General features: G+C 34.8%; 1 protein-coding gene across 1 annotated transcript in view; it reads right to left on the bottom strand.

Moving 5' to 3' along the window:
* The window catches only part of LOC143231076 (carbonic anhydrase-related protein 10-like), a 168792-nt gene that overhangs the window by 58183 nt on the left and 89321 nt on the right, over nt 1-21288 (bottom strand). Inside the window, exon 4 of the mRNA XM_076465612.1 lies at nt 19579-19773. Coding sequence (XP_076321727.1) covers nt 19579-19773 — 195 coding nt within the window. The remainder of the gene's footprint in view (nt 1-19578; nt 19774-21288) is intronic.

The raw sequence follows: 21288 nt of genomic DNA, 5'->3' as shown, positions 1-21288 counted from the left end.
CACGCTTGGGCAACTATTTATCATGGTGTAAAACTGTTATTAATATCCTCCAGAGAAACGTCAGTTGCTCCACCTACGTATACCACATGAAGAGTATATGTCTCCGATATGCTAGGGCAAGGTTTGACAATAACATTCTGTTCCAGAATGACAATTACACTGCCAACAACGCGCCTATTGTACAGGATTATCTCAACTGAGAGAACATTATAAGATTGACATAGTAAAGTCTCCACAATGCAATTCAGTTCTTTGAGAACTGTTGGGCATAAATGGGCAAATTACTACCACGACCCCAAAACAGCGACTGTAGTTGAGTTGCAGCGCCTTCTTGTGACAAGTTGGGATGAAATCACGGTAGATTACATCAACAGTCTCAACGACATCATGCCACGTGTACTTTTGGAGGTCATTAGAGGACCAACAAAGTTTTAAATGTATAATATGAACTGGTAAGAAGTTACAAGTGCTATTTTTATAATCTGATATAATATTTTATCTTTATATATATGTTTCAGTAAAGTATCGTTGTGATAGGTGAATTACATATATTTCTGTAGGTTTCTGATAAAATTGTTTGCTGTTCTAACAAATCGTTCATGATGTATATATAATCTGTCACATTATACAAATTACACATATAGATGTTTACTATAATATGTATTGTTCAGTCTGACAATGTTAACTATTTGTATTCAATCTTAATAATAAAAATCTTATTTTTTTCAAAATATGCAGAGATTTTGGCCAAGACCATTTTACGTAACTATTTTCACTTGGAGTTCGTCTTTTTCCATAAAAAAAAATTAGTCATTTCGAGAACGGTTTACATAAAAGTTCGCATTTATTTTACACATACACACAGCTGACTTAAGTTGATGATTAGCTGTTTAATATTAGAATCTATAGCATTATTCGGTTGAACATACCTTAAAAATCTTAAAGTGTTTAAAAGAGCTAAATTATAAACGCCATTTAGAATATCCTGTTATTACACACATACAAAAAAAATGAACTTATGTAATTACTGGAAAAAATCAAAGTACTCTTTATTAATTTACTATATTATTTGTTTAACTTCTTAGAGTTAAAGCAAATAATTTTATTATATTTCGAGCAGCCATTTGAACAAATCAAGTGGGATAATCTTATATAAAATTTTACACACGTTTATCTTTTGAGTTAAAGATAAAGATATTCCACGAAAATATTACTGGTGTCAAGAGTCGTCTAAAAACACAAACATTACACGACCATTTGTTTGCCTTGTTACTTTTATGTATAGAATAGTGATATTAAAATCAGGCATGAAGGTATATTCCAATATTGTAATTTTTATATCATATCTTACAGCAACACTTGTGAAAAACAAACTAAAAATATACAGTTTCAAGTCGTGTATCTTTTATGATGCGTATAGAAAAAGCTTTGGCAATTTTTCTAAACATTTTTTTAAAGTCGTGATTGCAACTAAATAAATCAGTTCCTTCATGGAAGGCGGACTGAATAGTTTATATAAATAGATAAATTTGTGGAAAAATGCTCAGAAGTTATTTTCATAAATTATTAATATTCTTAAAAATTTCAAAATGATACAGAGAGTATATTGTGCATAAGTAAAGAAATTAGACTGGAGTTACATTCAGATTGTTATGGTGTTCTTAAATTATTGGTAATTCTGCAGAATTAAGCCTTCTGTTAATATAACTAGACTGAAAAATCGCTCGTTAAATATAGAAAGTAATAATAATAAATACGCTTTATGTAAAGAAGTTAGACTGGAGTTACATTCAGATTGTTATGGTGTTCTTAAATTATTGGTAATTCTGCAGAATTAAGCCTTCTGTTAATATAACTAGACTGAAAAATCGCTCGTTAAATATAGAAAGTAATAATAATAAATACGCTTTATGTAAAGAAGTTAGACTGGAGTTACGTTCAGATTGTTATGGTGTTCTTAAATTATTGGTAATTCTGCAGAATTAAGCCTTCTGTTAATATAACTAGACTGAAAAATCGCTTGTTAAATATCGAAAGTAATAATAATAACTACGCTTTATGTAAAGAAGGTAGACTGGAGTTACATTCAGATTGTTATGGTGTTCTTAAATTATTGGTAATTTTGCAGAATTAAGCCTTCTGTTAATATAACTAGACTGAAAAATCGCTCGTTGAATATCGAAAGTAATAATAATAAATACGCTTTATGTAAAGAAGTTTGACTGGAGTTACATTCAGATTGTTATGGTGTTCTTAAATTATTGGTAATTCTGCAGAATTAAGCCTTCTGTTAATATAACTAGACTGAAAAATCGCTTGTTAAATATCGAAAGTAATAATAATAAATACGCTTTATGTAAAGAAGTTAGACTGGAGTTACATTCAGATTGTTATGGTGTTCTTAAATTATTGGTAATTCTGCAGAATTAAGCCTTCTGTTAATATAACTAGACTGAAAAATCGCTTGTTAAATATCGAAAGTAATAATAATAAATACGCTTTATGTAAAGAAGTTAGACTGGAGTTACATTCAGATTGTTATGGTGTTCTTAAATTATTGGTAATTCTGCAGAATTAAGCCTTCTGTTAATATAACTAGACTGAAAAATCGCTCGTTGAATATCGAAAGTAATAATAATAAATACGCTTTATGTAAAGAAGTTTGACTGGAGTTACATTCAGATTGTTATGGTGTTCTTAAATTATTGGTAATTCTGCAGAATTAAGCCTTCTGTTAATATAACTAGACTGAAAAATCGCTTGTTAAATATCGAAAGTAATAATAATAAATACGCTTTATGTAAAGAAGTTAGACTGGAGTTACATTCAGATTGTTATGGTGTTCTTAAATTATTGGTAATTCTGCAGAATTAAGCCTTCTGTTAATATAACTAGACTGAAAAATCGCTTGTTAAATATCGAAAGTAATAATAATAAATACGCTTTATGTAAAGAAGTTAGACTGGAGTTACATTCAGATTGTTATGGTGTTCTTAAATTATTGGTAATTCTGCAGAATTAAGCCTTCTGTTAATATAACTAGACTGAAAAATCGCTCGTTAAATATAGAAAGTAATAATAATAAATACGCTTTATGTAAAGAAGTTAGACTGGAGTTACATTCAGATTGTTATGGTGTTCTTAAATTATTGGTAATTCTGCAGAATTAAGCCTTCTGTTAATATAACTAGACTGAAAAATCGCTCGTTAAATATAGAAAGTAATAATAATAAATACGCTTTATGTAAAGAAGTTAGACTGGAGTTACGTTCAGATTGTTATGGTGTTCTTAAATTATTGGTAATTCTGCAGAATTAAGCCTTCTGTTAATATAACTAAACTGAAAAATCGCTTGTTAAATATCGAAAGTAATAATAATAACTACGCTTTATGTAAAGAAGGTAGACTGGAGTTACATTCAGATTGTTATGGTGTTCTTAAATTATTGGTAATTTTGCAGAATTAAGCCTTCTGTTAATATAACTAGACTGAAAAATCGCTCGTTGAATATCGAAAGTAATAATAATAAATACGCTTTATGTAAAGAAGTTTGACTGGAGTTACATTCAGATTGTTATGGCGTTCTTAAATTATTGGTAATTCTGCAGAATTAAGCCTTCTGTTAATATAACTAGACTGAAAAATCGCTTGTTAAATATCGAAAGTAATAATAATAAATACGCTTTATGTAAAGAAGTTAGACTGGAGTTACATTCAGATTGTTATGGCGTTCTTAAATTATTGGTAATTCTGCAGAATTAAGCCTTCTGTTAATATAACTAGACTGAAAAATCGCTTGTTAAATATCGAAAGTAATAATAATAAATACGCTTTATGTAAAGAAGTTAGACTGGAGTTACATTCAGATTGTTATGGTGTTCTTAAATTATTGGTAATTCTGCAGAATTAAGCCTTCTGTTAATATAACTAGACTGAAAAATCGCTTGTTAAATATCGAAAGTAATAATAATAAATACGCTTTATGTAAAGAAGGTAGACTGGAGTTATATTCAGATTGTTATGGTGTTCTTAAATTATTGGTAATTCTGCAGAATTAAGCCTTCTGTTAATATAACTAGACTGAAAAATCGCTTGTTAAATATCGAAAGTAATAATAATAAATACGCTTTATGTAAAGAAGGTAGACTGGAGTTACATTCAGATTGTTATGGTGTTCTTAAATTATTGGTAATTCTGCAGAATTAAGCCTTCTGTTAATATAACTAGACTGAAAAATCGCTTGTTAAATATTGAAAGTAATAATAATAAATATGTTTTATGTAATAACTGTTGTCAATATTCCATTTTTTTAGTCTTCCTCTTATAAATTTAATGATGATTACTGACTTTGTCCTTGTTCATGTTCCGTCTGAAATTTAATGTTAAATCTAATTTAAGTTCCGACTTTTGCATGAAATTGAAAGTTAAATCCAATTTAAGTTCCGAGTTTCGTACGTAGTTTAAAGTTAAATCCAATTTAAGACTATCTATCAATCTCGAAAATCCTTTCAATGTTTTTTTCTGATGTAAACAAATCGTAATCGCAAAAATCGATGAAATTCGATGCAGAGACTTTTGTTTAACAAGCATGTTTATCACTAGGTTCACTTAATTAGAAAAACTAATTATTGTAGATATATGCAACGATGAATACAAAAATTCAACGTATTTATAGAATAAGGATTGTTTGTTTTTGGATTTCGCGCAAAGCTACACGAGGGATGTCTGCGCTAGCCGTCCCTAATTTAGCAGTGTAAGATTAGAGGGAAGGCAGCTAGTCATCACCACACACCGCCAACTCTTGGGCTACTCTTTTACCAACGAATAGTTGGATTGACCGTGACATTATAACACCCCCACGGCTGAAAGGGCGAGAATGTTTGGTGCGACCGGGATTCGAACCCGCGACTCTCGGATTATGAGTCGAACGCCTTAACACGTTTGGCCATGCCGGGCCTAGAATAAGGGAATAACTTACTTTCATTGCTGTTTAGATGGAATACTATGTACCATAAAGTAGTGCTTCTCTCTCCCACTGTGGATCAGCAATAAGTTTTCAGACTTAAAATACTAAAAACCTAAAATTCGATTCCCCGCTCGAGATAGAGCGCAGATAGTACATTGTGTAGTTTTGCGTAGAGAAAACAACAACAAACCAACCAACCAAATTAATTTACAATCACTAATGTTACCATATGAGAATATTTTATACTATTACATTAAACTTGGACTATTCTATAAACAAATTATGTAGTTTCATGAAGTAGTAGTTTTTTTTTTTTACGGATAATGTCCAAACTATTTCACAGATGTAAAAAGTGCAAACGTTCATCTTCCTCGACAATATTTCAAAACAAAACAAAATAATTGGGTTTCCTTCAAATTTGAATATAAATTGAGTGCAGTGAACTGAAATAGAATTTAAAATTACAGGTTTGTTTCCTTTCAGAATTACAAAGGAATAAAAAACATATGGTTTGAATTTCGCGCAAAGCTACACGAGGGCTGTCTGCGCTAGCCGTCCCTAATTTAGGAGTGTAAGAATAGAGGGAAGGCAGCTGGTCATCACCATCCACGGCAAACTCTTGGACTATTCCTTTATCAACGAATAGTGGAATTAACAGTCACATTATAAAGTGCTTACGGCTGAAAGTGTTTGGTGTGACAGGGATTCAAACCCGAGACCCTCAGATTACAAGTCAAAGATATATATAATGCAAACAGCATCTACAATAATATCATACACAATATACTTTAATATCAGAAAGACGTTTATTCACAAGTTTTTTTTTATATTGGAATAATGATTCTCGAATTGAAAGGTTGATTAGAGCATTACATCTAATGTCATCTATTAATAGTACCTATTTGTATTTTGTGTGTGATGTAAAGCTATTTGCCGTAGTTTCAGTAATTCTAAACTATTAATCAGAGGGAAACCAGTCAGACGGATGCTCCCAATAATTCACGACCATGTACACTAAGGAATCGGCTGTCACTGTTGTAAAACATCCATAGTTTGGAGTACCAAAATTATTTCGTGGTGTCGCACGTAACGTCAGTTCCGATATCTTTAGCTCTACCACAGGTCCAACCTGCGACTCTGTTGGTAAGAGGATAGACGCACATATTCGGTTGCTAACCCATTAAATCCACAGTATAATCTGGGCTTACATACTTATATATTGTCATAGTGGTATTGATGTAAATTCATAGAAATAATGTTAAAATATATTTTATCCACTACAACACACGCACACATTCTTTTGACTGCAAAATAAGGAAGCTAATTTCAACATTCCGAAATTATTTAATCAATATTTCAGCATATATAGCCAGACATGTCCGGGTGGTTATGGCGCTCGACTCGTAATCTGAGGGTTATTGGTTCACGTCTCTCCAAACATTTTCAGCTGTGAAGGAGTTATAAGATTTCGGTCAATTCCACTATTTGTTGGTCAAAGAGTAGCCTAATGGATGGTGATGGGTGGTAATGACTAGCTGCCTTCTCTCTAGTCTTACACTGCTAAATTAGGGACGGATCTCGTATATAGCTCAGACGCCATCAACCACCAGGATTCTTTCTTTCCATTCACTGATTGCCACGCACAGCAAACACGTGGGTGGATGTTCAGATTCCAGAGGAGGTAAATTGAAAATACTGAACATTCTCTGCGAGATCTCCTTGCCACGTAAAGGAATACAACTCAAGAGAAACTGCTGACAGATACTTTGAATAGCCATTAAAATAAACTATGTTTAATTAATATCCTTTGAAAGCAGTAGCGATTCGTGCTTTGCTTAATAGACTGTTCAGAAAATGTGTACGAGAGCTTCAATAATATGGTGGCGGTTAATCAGTATACATATTCCATGTTTAAATAATCTTACACAAATATTTATCAAACTTAATTTACGCAAACTCGAAAACTTGTACCCTGACAAGTCACATCAACCAACTGATTTAACTAAAACTCATATGTACAGTAGGTGTTATATTGACTATTTCATAGGGTTGTTATTCATACAGAATCGATAAAAGACTCTCTTGTATTTCGTTGGAACAAAGTATATGTTTCTTTTCATCTCATGAGCTCGTCAAAGTTTGTGTGTGTTTTCCTTATAGCAAAACCACATCGAGCTATTTGTTGTGTCCACCAAGGGGGATTGAACCCTGATATTTGCATTGTAAATCCGTAGATGTACCGCTGTACCAGCGGGGAACGTTCGTTAGAGTTACCATAATTCATCAGATAACGTTAACAAGAAAAACTGTGTAGATGCTATGGAACATCCTACATTAACACCTTCTTAATTTGAGATTTTACATGTGCTATTACTTAAGTCTGCAGGCCATTACCACTTGTCGAAATAAGATATATAATGGAAGATGACATTCACTGATTTCACTGTCACTTCACTTATTTAAAATATTAATTAGAACCAAATGAAGGGTATTATATGATTCCGTTTTTGGAGCTGTTGCCAATAATGCAGAAACACATGGTCAGTTATAGATCACGTTAATGAAAAAGTGCAATTGATCACGTTAATGGCAAAGTGCAATTTTGTTGATGATCAGCGCACAACGTAATTATTTTTATTTGGTCTTTTATATCGGGGTGCTCAAGAAACTTAGGAAAAACATTTCGAGAAAAAAAGATATATAAAAACTACGTCGAAAACTACGTAACATAAAATTAAAACACATTTAATACCATATGGATATCACAAAGACATCTGCCAAACGAGACAAAATTGAGGATAAAAATTCGGGATGATTTTGGAAGAAAGACAAAAACAAAACTACAAATGAAATGAGGTGAACATAACTAAATTTTCTGATATACTCAGAAAGGGTTAATAGTTTGTATTATACAGCAACAACAAGGAGCAAAGAATTCCAATAACATTACACGGAGTTGTCTTAGAACTTCATTATCTTGACGCTAAGAATTCCACAATCCCGAAGAGACCTGTGCATGGTTAGTTTGGCACTCGCATAAAACTGGAGATAATAAGCCAACTTATTCTATCCGATAGATACTTGGAAATATTTCTAGCTTTTCCCAATAAACGAACTGGTTAGAGCCTGATAGAAGTGTCATTTTCACAAGAACTATGTAGAGATATTAATAACATACCGAGAGTTTACTATCACAAGGCTTACTTCTTTATTAAAGAAAATTATAAATTTGGGCGTGGGAAAGTGTTTGGCGTTTTTTCTCTGTTTTAATTTTTTTGAAACTCGCTATTAACGGCACGGCATAGCCAAGGAAACGCTACTTGTCTGAATACATAGTGCTAACTATAAAGTTTTGTAGAGGAGGAATAATGGTATGGGACTGTTCTTCGTGGTTTGGGCTAGGCTCTTTAGTTACAGTTAAAGAAAATATTAATGCTACAGCATACATTGACATTTCAGAGAATTGTGAGCTTCCAACTTGGTGTCAACAGTTTAGGGACCACCTTTTTTTGTTTCAGCATGACAATGCCCCCGTGCACAAAACGAGGTCCATATAGACATGGTTTTCCGAGGGTGGTCTGGAAAAACTTGACTGGCCATGTAGAGTATCTAGTATACGACGTTTCGAGAAATACTGCTTTCAACAGATACATCGAGGTACCCAAACAAAATTGAAAAAAAGAAGACAAGTGGCAGGTAAAAAAGTAATAAATATTTCAAACCCGTGGTAATTTTAGATGAAAATAGAGCTACTTGATATGAGAGTGGTCTGGCTTCTGTTAAGTTTCGCTATTCATAGGATATTAGTAAACTATTTAAAGCACTTCCTATATTTTCTACAGTGTATAATTATGTGCTTTCTTACTGTTTTAATGTATACGAATCATTATTAATTATATTTATTCAATGTGACAGTTTTTTATTTGAAATAATGTTTTATAACTCTGTAGAAGCGAATACAATTATCTACTAACAATAACAAACTTAAAAGATATTTGCGCACACAGCACAAAATTGCGTGTTTATATTGTTATGACATATGACAATCAATTGTGTTTGTTACATATCCGGTAAAATCTATGTCTGTGGAACTACGCAGTACTGGAGTTAATTAAGACTATCACAGTATTTACTGTGCATTACTTTAAATGGCAGGACTCGATCCCTGTAGTGAACATATATAAGCACAAATAGCTCATTGTGGAGCTTTGTGTAAAAAAAAAATTCAAACCCTAATTTTGATCTAACCGTGCCTCAATTTTAATGTATCTCTCGTGTGTACGATACTCTCTCAACACTACCCAATTATTTTAATTGAACTTATTCTCGGCTGTTCGCATGAAGAGAAATATATTTCCCTCTTTCATTGTGGGGGGGAAAGTGAGATAAAACGGTTCCTTTCGGTGGAGCAGCTACTCCATTGTGTCAACAGTTGTGGAGTGTGGGAATTATATAAAAATATTGGTCACGTTATCTCATGCATATACATGCCTGGACGCGAATATGAATGTTTCTTGAAATCCTAATACAGAGTAAGTATTTTAAATTTTTCACGATCACAAAAATCGATGCTTCTCAATTTCACTTTACTGAATTCACCTTTGACTTATAGGCACCCAAATACCTCTCTAAAACAAAACACTTGAAGCGTTTTGATTGCTTCGTAACAAATGGCTTAGAGTAAGATGACATTCATACGGGGCCGTCTTACCCACACTAGTACTCATAAATGCTTTGTTCATGTTAAATATTCACTTTTTTTTCACCATTATCTTAGCTAATACGTATTAACATTATCTTATCAATTTCTCATAGTAGTATTTACATTAAGCTTTAAAGGAGTTTAAATACAGTTTATAAATGTGGAATTTATTTTGAATTGCATTTATAACGAATTATATGACCATTTTCACACATTTTGGGGACTGTTTTATCCAATATTATAGGTAAAATTATCCCCAATCACAGTAAATAGCTTTATTTTATTATCTTTGTTTTGTCTAGAAATGCGTTTTATAACAACAAATACTTCATTTTAAAACTAGTTTCTTTTTCATGTCGTTAACTTTATTAAATCGTGAAAAACCAAATTCAAAGTGTAGGTGGCTGTATTACGTTATCTTAACCCTAATCACTTAAATTTTTAAATATAATTTTAAAATCCGGATAATTTGAATTATACTACTTTTATCGTTCATTTCGTTAACAGTATTAATGCCAAGCTGTTCCTACTTGAATGTTTTTAAGAACGACAATATTTGTCACTTTGTATTCGGTTTATAGGAGTATAGTATAACTCATGACCCTGATTAGAGTTTGTTGTAAGGATTGACTTTCAGGTTTTTCTGAACAAAATTATGTCTCTCGATAAGTTCACAGAAATACCTTCTGATTGCTACATGAATTCCATTCAAAAACTTCTAATGGGACCGGACACTTTAAACATATTTTTAAGGTTGAGCCTAGAAACCGATGAAGTTGGTGAAAAGATTTTATTGGATTCATTTGCCAGATAGTTTGACGTTTATCTTTTTCATTTGGATATTACTTATCTTTCACTTTTGGCTTTTCAATGAATTACATTTAACAAATATTTATAAATCCTTTACTTCTATGTTTCATTCTTCTACTTTTTGTAGTGATTTTTATGAAATACAAATTACTACTGATTTACATTTAACAAATGTTTATAAATCCTTTACTTCTATGTTTCATTCTGCTACTTTTTGTAGTGATTTTTATAAAATACAAATTATTACTGATTTTTATGTTTCACCAAAGTTAGTTCTTATTTTTCTCATCTTGGTGTTTACGGGCGCGGCATGGCCTAGTGGTTAAAGTACTAAACTCGTAATCCAACGGTCCAAGGTTCGAATCCCCGTCACACCAAACATGCTAGCCCTTTTTAGCCATGGGAGCGTTATAATTTGATGGTCAATCCCACTATTCGTTGGTAAAAGAGTAGTCCAAAAGTTGGTGATGACTAGCTGCCTTCCCTCTAGTCTTACACTGCTAAATTAGGGACGACTAGCGCAGATAGCCCTCGAGTAGCTTTACGCAAAATTCTAAAACAAACAAACAAACGAAGCCACTATTAACATGAAATAGTCATGTCCTGCTTCAGCGTTCAAAGACCCCCACCCACCCGTTAAGGTCCACAGAGTTCCAATAAATCAAACTCCTCCATTACACCCAGTTACTTGTATAAGTACCTCAAGAAGGTTCGTACCGAAGGAAAAAAAACCCTTTCAGAACATCCGCCCTGATGCTTAAGCACGTGTCATTAAGTTTGCTTCTGCTAACTTGGAAGTAGAGATATGTACATTATTTCAAACATGGAGACTATGCAGTCCTGATGAGAATTGATTGATTGATAGGTTGTTGATGGCGCAAAGAAACGAGGCTATCTGTGCCAAACTGTAAAAATACAAAAGTAAAATATTATAGAAGATGAAAATAAATCAATTTCAAAATCACATAATTCCTTTTGAATAAAAAAGAAAGATATTTGCCCTAAAGATTTGTCTGATAAAGAATGTAGTAAAAGAAAATGAGGCACAGGTATAGAAGAAGGTGTGACTGCTATGCTGAGTCTTCAACACGTAACTGTTTATCGATGAGTCTTTTGTTTGTTTTTTATTAATTTGTATTTCGGAGATCCATAACGAAAGAAGAAAGATTCAGTGCTCACTAACCTCATCTACCATGGAGTCCTGTTAGTAAGACACTGCAGTAGCACCAAAGTTTCAAGAGCACCATACCAAACCATTAGCATCAGGAACAACATTCCTTTGAGAACTTCAAACAATGATACTTTGTTGACCCTAACCCAATAGAACTATACAATAGACCCGGGGAAGAAGACAAACAAAGGTCACCATGTACAGGAATTCAAGGCTAAAGTGGTGTGTTGAAGTTGGATCCTTCAACCACCAGGATCATCTCCTCTCTTTCACGGATCACTACGCACGGCAAACACGTGGGTGGATGTTCAGATTCCAAAGGAAGTAAATTGAAAATGCAAAACCTTATTTGGGAGTTACTCTCATCACGTACTGGAAGGGCCCGTCATGGCCAGGTGAGTTAAGGCGTTCGACTCGTAATTTGAGGGTCGCGGGTTCGAATCCCCGTCGCACCAAACATGCTTGCCCTTTCAGTCGTGGGGGCGTTATAATGTGACGGTCAATCCCATTATTCGTTAGTAAAAGAGTAGCCCAAGAGTTCGCGGTGGGTGGTGATGACTAGCTGCCATCCCTCTAGTCTTACACTGCTAAATTAGGGATGGTTAGCGAAGATATCCTTCGTGTAACTTTGCGCGAAATTCAAAAAACAAACGTATGGGAATTCACCTCCATGGGTTGAAACAAAAAGATCGGCTCGTCGGGTGTTTGAGAAAGTATACATTAAAATAAATAAAGACAGGAGTTCAACATCAAATAACGAACAATAAAAGATCAAGTCAGACGCAAGTAAAAACTAATAGAGGCGAAGGAAAAACGTAACTCATGGCAAGTGAGAAATTAAAAACATTTTCAAGCCTATGTGTTATTGATTACTAGTGTTGAACACCAGTTTGGTACTTTTAACTATGTATGAGTCAACTCCCGACAGGAATAGGTACAACATGTATAAAATTAATAAAAGTTTGGAGTGGAAACTACGTACGTGCAAGCATAGCAACAGGAGAAGCCATGAATCACGTTTTAAATGGAGACATTTCGAACACTTGTAGATAACAAGAAACAGGATGACGGTGCTTCGTAAGATGCAAACCTCTAAGTGGTGGACCAGGTGGTATAAGGAACATTAATACCCTGAAGATTTGTGGAGTATTAAATCTATACCACATATAAATTAAAGTTATGTTTGAATGTACTTGTAACTTTCACGTCACGAATTTACAAGAAATCTATTTTAATTAACCTCAACTATGAATGAAGTCTGACCCTTACTTGAATAACGTCATTCGCAACTCTACTGACTGGCGATTACCATGGTAACTTTGATTCGATATGATCTGTAATTAAGTCAAATTTTTAAAAAGGTAACCGTATCACAGTCTTAGAAATAAAAGAGTAGGACAACTGATAATCTAATCCAATCTTAAAAATAAATTTATTTTAGAAAATTACCATATGAAAAATAATTGAAATAAATAATGAAGCAAAAACACCCCAGGAAAAAAAACGCAATTGTAACTATAGGTCTATCCGTGTAAAATGTTTAGGTACTAGAATTGATAGGTTTCATAAATGTAATCATTGTAGGCTTAGAATATATGGATTCATGCTTAATAGAAACAAAGCTTCTAATACCACTGGACACTGGGTTTTCACACCCGTGGTGAGCAGAGCACACATAGTCCTTTGCGTAGCTTTGTACTCAACTATAAAACAATCAAATAATTAATATAACTCGGCACGTTGGTTTGATTTTATAAAGTCATTCCATATAATAATATTTTGTAACTTAAATAGATGACTATTTCACTAAACTCGTTGTAGCCGGGTGGTAGTGATAACAAGAGAAATGAACTTGTTTGTTTATTTGCTTTTTTTGAATTTCGCGCAAAGCTACACGAGGGCTATCTGCGCTAATCGTCCATAATTTAGCAGTATAAGACTAGAGGGAAGGCAGCTAGTCATTACCACCCACCGCCAACTCTTAGGCTACTCTTTTACCGACGCATAGTTGGATTGACCGTAACATTATAACGCCCCCACAGCTGAACGGGCTGGCATGTATGGTGTTACGGGGATTCGAGCCCGCGACCCTCAGATTACGAGTAAAGTACCTTAATCACAAGGCCATGCCGAGCCTAAACTAAACAGGGTTAAAACTAAACAATTTCCAAAATTAACATGAAATACTAAAATAGTAATAGAAAGGCCAATTACTCGCAAAGCGTTTCACGTGAGGCTAGCGAATGAAAGGTTGCCTACATATCTTTGTTATTCCAACTTTTCTCACTGAGGTACATTCCTCTGCCTCCACTGTAACAAGTCCGTGCTTTAAGTACAGTTTCATTTGTCTGCTGCGTGCTTGCGTTGCTAACTGTTTGCTGCCCTTGACATTTGATATATATGTTATTGAGAATAAATCTACGTTGATTGTTTAGTAGCACTCAGACTAGCCTTTTATATGTCTCCAGAGAACTTGGTATCGTAGAAACGTAGACTGTAGCTTTAGCTGACAGTTGGAAAACTCACGTCGTGCCAACAAACACGATCGTATTGTTTAAAGGAAAAATGGTAAGTTTTCTTACCACCCCACTTCCAGTGTAAAAAATAAAATAAATAAACAAAAGCTTGAGGGACAAGCTTAACTACATACACTCAATGATCGCACTATTACTCACCATATACTAGGCTTATTTCTAGCTTTAACCGTATTGTTATTTTAAATAATTGAGCTTTTCTTAGGTATTTATCAGAGCTACACAATAGGATATCTGTGTCTTAAGCCTTGTCACTGGTAAGGAGGGATGAGAGGTTGTTTGGTTGTTGTTAGCGCAAAACTACACCATGGGCTATCCGCGCTATGCTCACTACGGATGCTAAAACCCTCGATTTTTTAGCGTTGTAAGCTTGTAAAGGTGCCACTATGCCAATGGGAAGCAAGACTGAAAGTCTATATGTTTATTGCTAGTCACAAAGCTATACCATAGGCTATCTGTGCTGTACCCACCATGGGTGTCGAAGTTTTTTTTTTTCTTTTAGCATTCGTTATAAGTCTTAAAGCTTACCACTGTGTCACTGGAAGTCAGGGCTGAAAGTTTGTTTATTGCTAGTCACAAAGCAATATCATAGACTATCTGTGCCGCGTCCACCTAGGGTGTTGATACTCGTATTTTAGCCCTATAAGCTTAAGCGTTTGTTTGTTTGTTTGTTTTGGAATTTCGCACAAAGCTACTCGAGGGCTATCTGTGCTAGCCGTCCCTAATTTAGCAGTGTAAGACTAGAGGGAAGGCAGCTAGTCATCACCACCCACCGCCAACTCTTGGGCTACTCTTTTACCAACGAATAGTGAGATTGACCGTAACATTATAACGCCCCCACGGCTGGGAGGGCGAGCATGTTTGGCGCGACGCGGATGATGCTTAAGCGCTCTGCGTCATTGGAGGTGGGGAACATGGCTGGACGAGACGACAAAAACGTAAGGTAGCGAAATATCACTGACATGAATGTCTAAAAAAGGCGTTTGTTTCCTCGGTGTGCCAACATGATTAACGTGAACTAAGTGTTGTAAAAAAAAAAAAAAAATTGAAAGAGCGTCGCTCAGTTCCAGAACGATTTAATATCGCGTTTGATTTTGTTTAACCTAACGTTTGTTTTCTTTACTTCAAACACAACGCATCGAAATGGCACCATGGTTTATCTGCGGTGAGTTTACGAGCTTACAACGGTAAAATTTGGGGATTGATTCTACGCGATAAACACAGCAGGTAGCCCACGTGACTTTGCTCTAAATCAAACAAGAAACTCAGCAATATAACATATTCAATTATAACAGAGAGAAGGTTTTATTCACTAGTGTACAATTGCACTCGTTAAACAAACTATGGTGAGATATTACACTGAATACATGAGGTTCAAATTACTAGTAAGTCATGAGTAGCAAGCTTTAGAAAATAAATAACTGTGAAGAAAGGTTCATAATGTACCTGAATAAATCATAAAATATAAGTACGCCATTTTTACCTTTAAAACAGGCGTAATTTTTTAATATTTCTTACTCTAAGATAACAAATTTCATAACGTCTTAATACATTTCTTTAACAAAAGTCTTACGGCACATGTTAGTTTATGTCTTTCAAAGATAAACTTATAGAGAAATATCCAATGAGAAAATTCTACCAAACCTTGCGCAGTATTCAGATCTGACTGTTAAACTTTAGAAACGTACCCTTAAAATATTGTTTAGTAAATGACCAAGAAACGTTTTAAATAAATTCTTAAATTAAATTTGAAGGTTGTTGTGTTATTAAATGTGTTGAAAGAAACGAAAAGAAGTCAGTAGACCTCAGACTTTCAATGGCATTGCAGATATGCTATAATAGTTTAGAGGTTCATTACGAGATGTCGCTCTCTCTTCCCACACACAAACACCTAACTACACATTAAAAAATAGATTCATGTATAAATAGTTACATTTTACTTCTTGTAGCAGAATATATAAAATGAGGACATTCGAGCACATTTATTATTGATATGTTTTTTCGACATTTGTATCTCTATGTTTGATATATATTTTTAGGATTTATACGACATTGATTTTGGTTTCATGTTGCCTGTTTCATACTTTAAGTATCTTTGCGCTGCTGTCACCCCTGTTATTAGACATGGCAATAAAGCTTTTGCAATAGCTTTAAAATCATTAAGTTTCACTCTTGTCGTTTTTTTTATATCTGAATTACAATGAAATGGTTTGTATTTTGAGAATGACAAAAAGGTTTTTGTACATATTGTAAACCCGTTATGAAAATTAAACAATCATGTTTCTAAGGTTTTCTGTAACACCTTCAGGACACTCACTTTTAAAGATCGTTTCTAGTGAAACAGTTATTTACAAACGTTATTTAAAAATACAAAGTTAACATGCTTTACTTAGACATATAATTGTAGCTATGAAAAGCCCGGTATGGCCAGGTGGTTAAAGCATTCGACTCGTAATCTGAGGGTCGCGGCTTCGATTCCCGGGCCCGGCATGGCTAAGCGTGTTAAAACGTGCGACTCGTAATCTGAGGGTCGCGGGCTCTCATCCCCGTCACGCCAAACATGCTCGCCCTTTCAGCCGTGGGGCCGTTATAATGTGGCGGTCAATCCCACTATTTGTTGGTAAAAGAGTAGCCCAAGAGTTGGCGATGGGTGATGATGACTAGCTACTATCACTCTAGTCTTACACTGCTAAATTAGGGACGGCTAGCGCAGATAGCTCTCGTACAGCTTTGCGCGAAATTCAAAACAAACTATCTATGAAAACTGACTGATATGGCTGATTACATTGGTTAACAATGCATGATTGTCAAAATCCGTTTGTAAACATATACACATGTGAAATTGGTAAGAACTATGAATTTAAAAAAAGTAGGAATAAAGTTTGTTTGTTTGTTTTTAAATTTCGCGCATTGCTACACGAAGGCTATCTGCGCTAGCCGTCCCTAATTTAGCAGTGTAAGAGTAGAGGGAAGATAACTAGTCATCAACACCAAGCGCCAATTCTTGGGATACTCTTTTACCAACAAAGAGTGGGATTGGCAATCACGTTATAACGCCCCCACGGCTGAAAGGGAGAGCTTGTTTGGTGTTACGATGATTCGAACCTGCGACCCTCGGATTACGAGTCGATCACCTCAACCACCTGGCCTTGCTGGGCCTTTGTCAATAAAGTACAGAAACGAGCTGAATCAGAATTTAAAGATTATATTTACAAGCCTACAACTAGGGAATCTAAGAAAAGTAAACAAACATGACTGGTAATAGTGCCTACGTTATTTTCTCAGACTACAAACCCTATTCTGAGTCCATGTCAACAATACTTATCAATTTTAGCGAAGTCAAAATAAACAAGACGATTTCAGCTGAGTGTAAGAAACAGTAGAAAGATTCACTGATATCGTCAGAGTAAGAAAAAAAAACGTGCTGAAATACAGTAGCGGAATTCCACGTAGAGACAGCACATTCAAGTAACCATGAACAATGGCGACTCGAATAACAATATGCACCAGCAAAATTTGGAATTTTCACGTGAGTTTCCAATTAATGTAATAGAAAGTGCACGACTTGTAGCTTTCAACTAACATCGAAATATTTGATGATGGATTGTAGGGGATTAAGAAAGTTTTCACAACACGATAAGATTAAGGATTTAACTTTAAGACTATTATCTCAGTTTTGTGTAATCTTCCTGTGCGATTCCACACTAAAGTAGATATCACGTGTAATAATTTAAGAGTGGAGTCATAATAGCGAGAGCAGATAGCCCTCGAGTAGCTTTGCGCAAAATTCAAAAGAAAAACAAACCATTCATAGCGATTTGTAGCCTGAACAAACTCTCGGAATTGCATCTGCGGCTTGTTTGTGATCCTTATTTGTATATTTTAAGTTTTTAAATATTTTGTATTATGACTTGTTAATGCAATAGCTATGGGCAAGTATATGCCTAAATTAAGACACAACCTACACTAAGCGTGTATAAACTTTATGAATAGGAAAGCAGTCTTTTCATATAAAACATCTGAAACGTTATTGAAGATAAATCTTCTTATCTTTCTAAGCGGGCCTGGCATGGCCTAGCGCGTTAAGGGGTGCGCTTCGTAATCTGAGGGTCGCGGGTTCGCGCCCGAGTCGCGCCAAACATGCTCGCCCTCCCAGCTGTGGGGGCGTTATAACGTGTCGGTCAATCCCACTATTCGTTGGTAGAAGAGTAGCCCAAGAGTTGGCGGTGTGTGGTGATGACTAGCTGCCTTCCTTCTAGTCTTACACTGCTAAATTAGGGACGGCTAGCACAGATAACCCTCGGGTGGCTTTGTGCGAAATTCCAAAACAATCTTTCAAAGTAATCATTTACCGACCCAAATTGCTTTGTGCCCCGTGTTTCGTGTAAATACGCGCTTAACATGCGTCGAATACAAAAAGTAGACGCCCAGAACAGCAATGCATCGATTAGGCATTTTAAGACTCACGTGAATCAACTACAGATAATACTTTTAAATAGGTCATGGACAGTCGTAGCGTTCCTTATAGTATATCTGAATAGGTTTTAGTGCAAAATAACCAGCTATTTTTATTGTAAGTTTGTAAAACAATAGTTATAATGATATGAACAAACGGGTAAACATTGATTTTGTCTACAATCGTGACATCACTTACTTTGTTTATTACCGATGTTTTGGTTGTATTAACTATTAAAAAAGAAGGTTTTGAGTATTGCTTCAAGTATAAGTCTACTGTGTAAGATGTTTGTGCCCGAATGTTTTATTAGTTTCGACCAAGTTCTTGTGCGATCTCTATTATGAACCACTCACTATCACGGCTAACGATTTTAAATAACCAAAAGAATTAATAAAAGACAAAAGCTTATATGGACATTATCGTGCATTCTTATAAGCGTGATAAGACATGGAGGCAATGTTGTTAAGAGGTTCAATATACATGACAAAAACAAATCACGCTAGACTATGGAAGTTATTATTTCTTCGCAGATTTCAGATAAGAGATACATAATGAGGAAGATGTAGAAATATTGTTTTCAGTGTTAATATAAACTAAGTTTAAATAGCTACCTGTCATTTAGACGAACCTCTAGGCTCAGTTCTAAAATTTAAAAAATTGAGAACATTTCATCAAAATTACTTTAACATAATTTGTATTTTATGCAATGACGTTGAATTACCGCCGTTTTCGTTCCACCACACCCTAGTTAACAAAATTGTGCGCTCGAACAAGTATTTGCGCAAAGGATGTAGAAGCAACTTTTAAGTGTTTCAAGAAGCAATTAACGTTGTTTTTTTTTGTTTTCTGTTACATCTACACTTAAAGTATTTAACTAACAGTAAGGTGATTAATTCTGAATATAGGAGACAGTTTCTGTACAAATTACGCTACACTCACCTCGGCAGGGAAGGCATATCCGCCAACCGAATGTTCAGAACCTCTGTTGTCCACTCTTCCAAAATGAATGTGAATCTCCTGAAAACGGTATTTGTACGACAGAGGGCCGCCTGTGATGTTCAGTTTGGCCACGTTTGGCGTTGTGTCAGCTTCGAAAATGATGCTGTGTCCAGTGTTCCTTATGGTACCACTGACCTAAGCAATTTCAAGATTCGGCAATATATCATTTAAAAAGCATTTGGTATTTATTACAGATTCTAACAGATACATTTATTCAGACGTGACTATTATAACCTTTTTACATATATAATATTTAAACAAAAACAGTGCCCAAAGCAAACTGTTTAATAACGTGTAACACACAAAACAAATTATTTACGAAAATGCAACGCTGAAAACAAATCTTTTGACGAAAGAGCTCGTTGTTCTACAGTGTATTACAAGACCAATCCACAGATGTTGAGTACGTTAAATTAATACTGTTTAGGAACCTCACAGCGTTGTTACAGTCCATGTTGTCACGTCCTGTCATACTGTATTTGAGTACCTTGCGTCCTGACTTTTGGTAAATTTGTTGTGTGCAAAGTACACAACTCCTCCATAAGGTCCCTCACATAGTCAGTCTAATGTATAAGGACGGTGTCTTCCCAGTACTTATTTTAACACTGCGATTGCGCAGAAATTTAAAATAATTTCTTCGTGCAGAATAGCATGAATAACAGTTTCATTCTTGAAGTATATCACGGTTGGATGGATACGGCTCGAAAGCAGCTTGCGAATATCTCATTTTTGTCGTTTTTCGAGACGAAGATTATTATACTGCACACTGTTGTCTGTAACATATTGACGGACCTTGCTAGTTACATTTGTAAGTTAAGGGGGATTGTTCCACTTCTGTCCTTCTTGCTGTATCTTATGCTAAGGACGTTACTACTTTTTAAATGGTTCCAGTCAGTGTAGTTGTTGGGAAGTTGGTTTTTATTGTATAAACATCCTTTCGATATCGGATGTCAGATCCCACTAGAATGGTTCTAGTTTGTGGATTACCTCCAATCTCTCGAACATGAAGTGAAGGCAGGGTGATCCTAATTCTACCTCCACGTGGATATTGGTTTCCAGTGTCATGGGTTTTGGATGTAGTTGACTTACTAAGTATGATCTGTTGTGTCCTAGCCAATCTACGCCAGGGTAGATTCCTTAATTTACCCACTTTTTACTATGCATTTTGCTGATTACGACTGTGTATAATTTGTTGCACGTCCTTTTCTGTATGGTCCCCACCCCATGTTAATCCCTACTCCTTTGTTTTCCAATGGCATTAAGTACAAGGGATATTCTATCACAGGAAAACGACGACATTACACTATTTAGGTCACACCAAACAATAAAAACATTTATTTCTGATACGTCCGATTCCACCGTGACTTTCTATTGGCTTCGGTTGTCACGTGACTTGGTGTACTTATTCAAACATCGAGTTTTTAATAATATAACAAAACCTGTTCCAATACGATATGCATTAAATCGAAAATAATTCCTTTCAATGCACCGATTGTAAAATACTTAAAGCAAATCTTATAACGATGGAAGTTTAAATAAGATCCACATATTTAATGTAATATGTAATAAGTTATTTTATTGTTATACAACACGCTTTCTAGCTCCTTCAAATGGTTGCAGTGAATAATGTCAACAAAACTACTCGCCACT

Source organism: Tachypleus tridentatus, chromosome 10, assembly GCF_004210375.1.
Source record: "Tachypleus tridentatus isolate NWPU-2018 chromosome 10, ASM421037v1, whole genome shotgun sequence".
Classification (NCBI taxonomy): Eukaryota; Metazoa; Arthropoda; class Merostomata; order Xiphosura; family Limulidae; genus Tachypleus; species Tachypleus tridentatus.
Note: the sequence above shows the minus strand (reverse complement) of the source record. Positions and strands in the feature narration are given on the sequence as shown.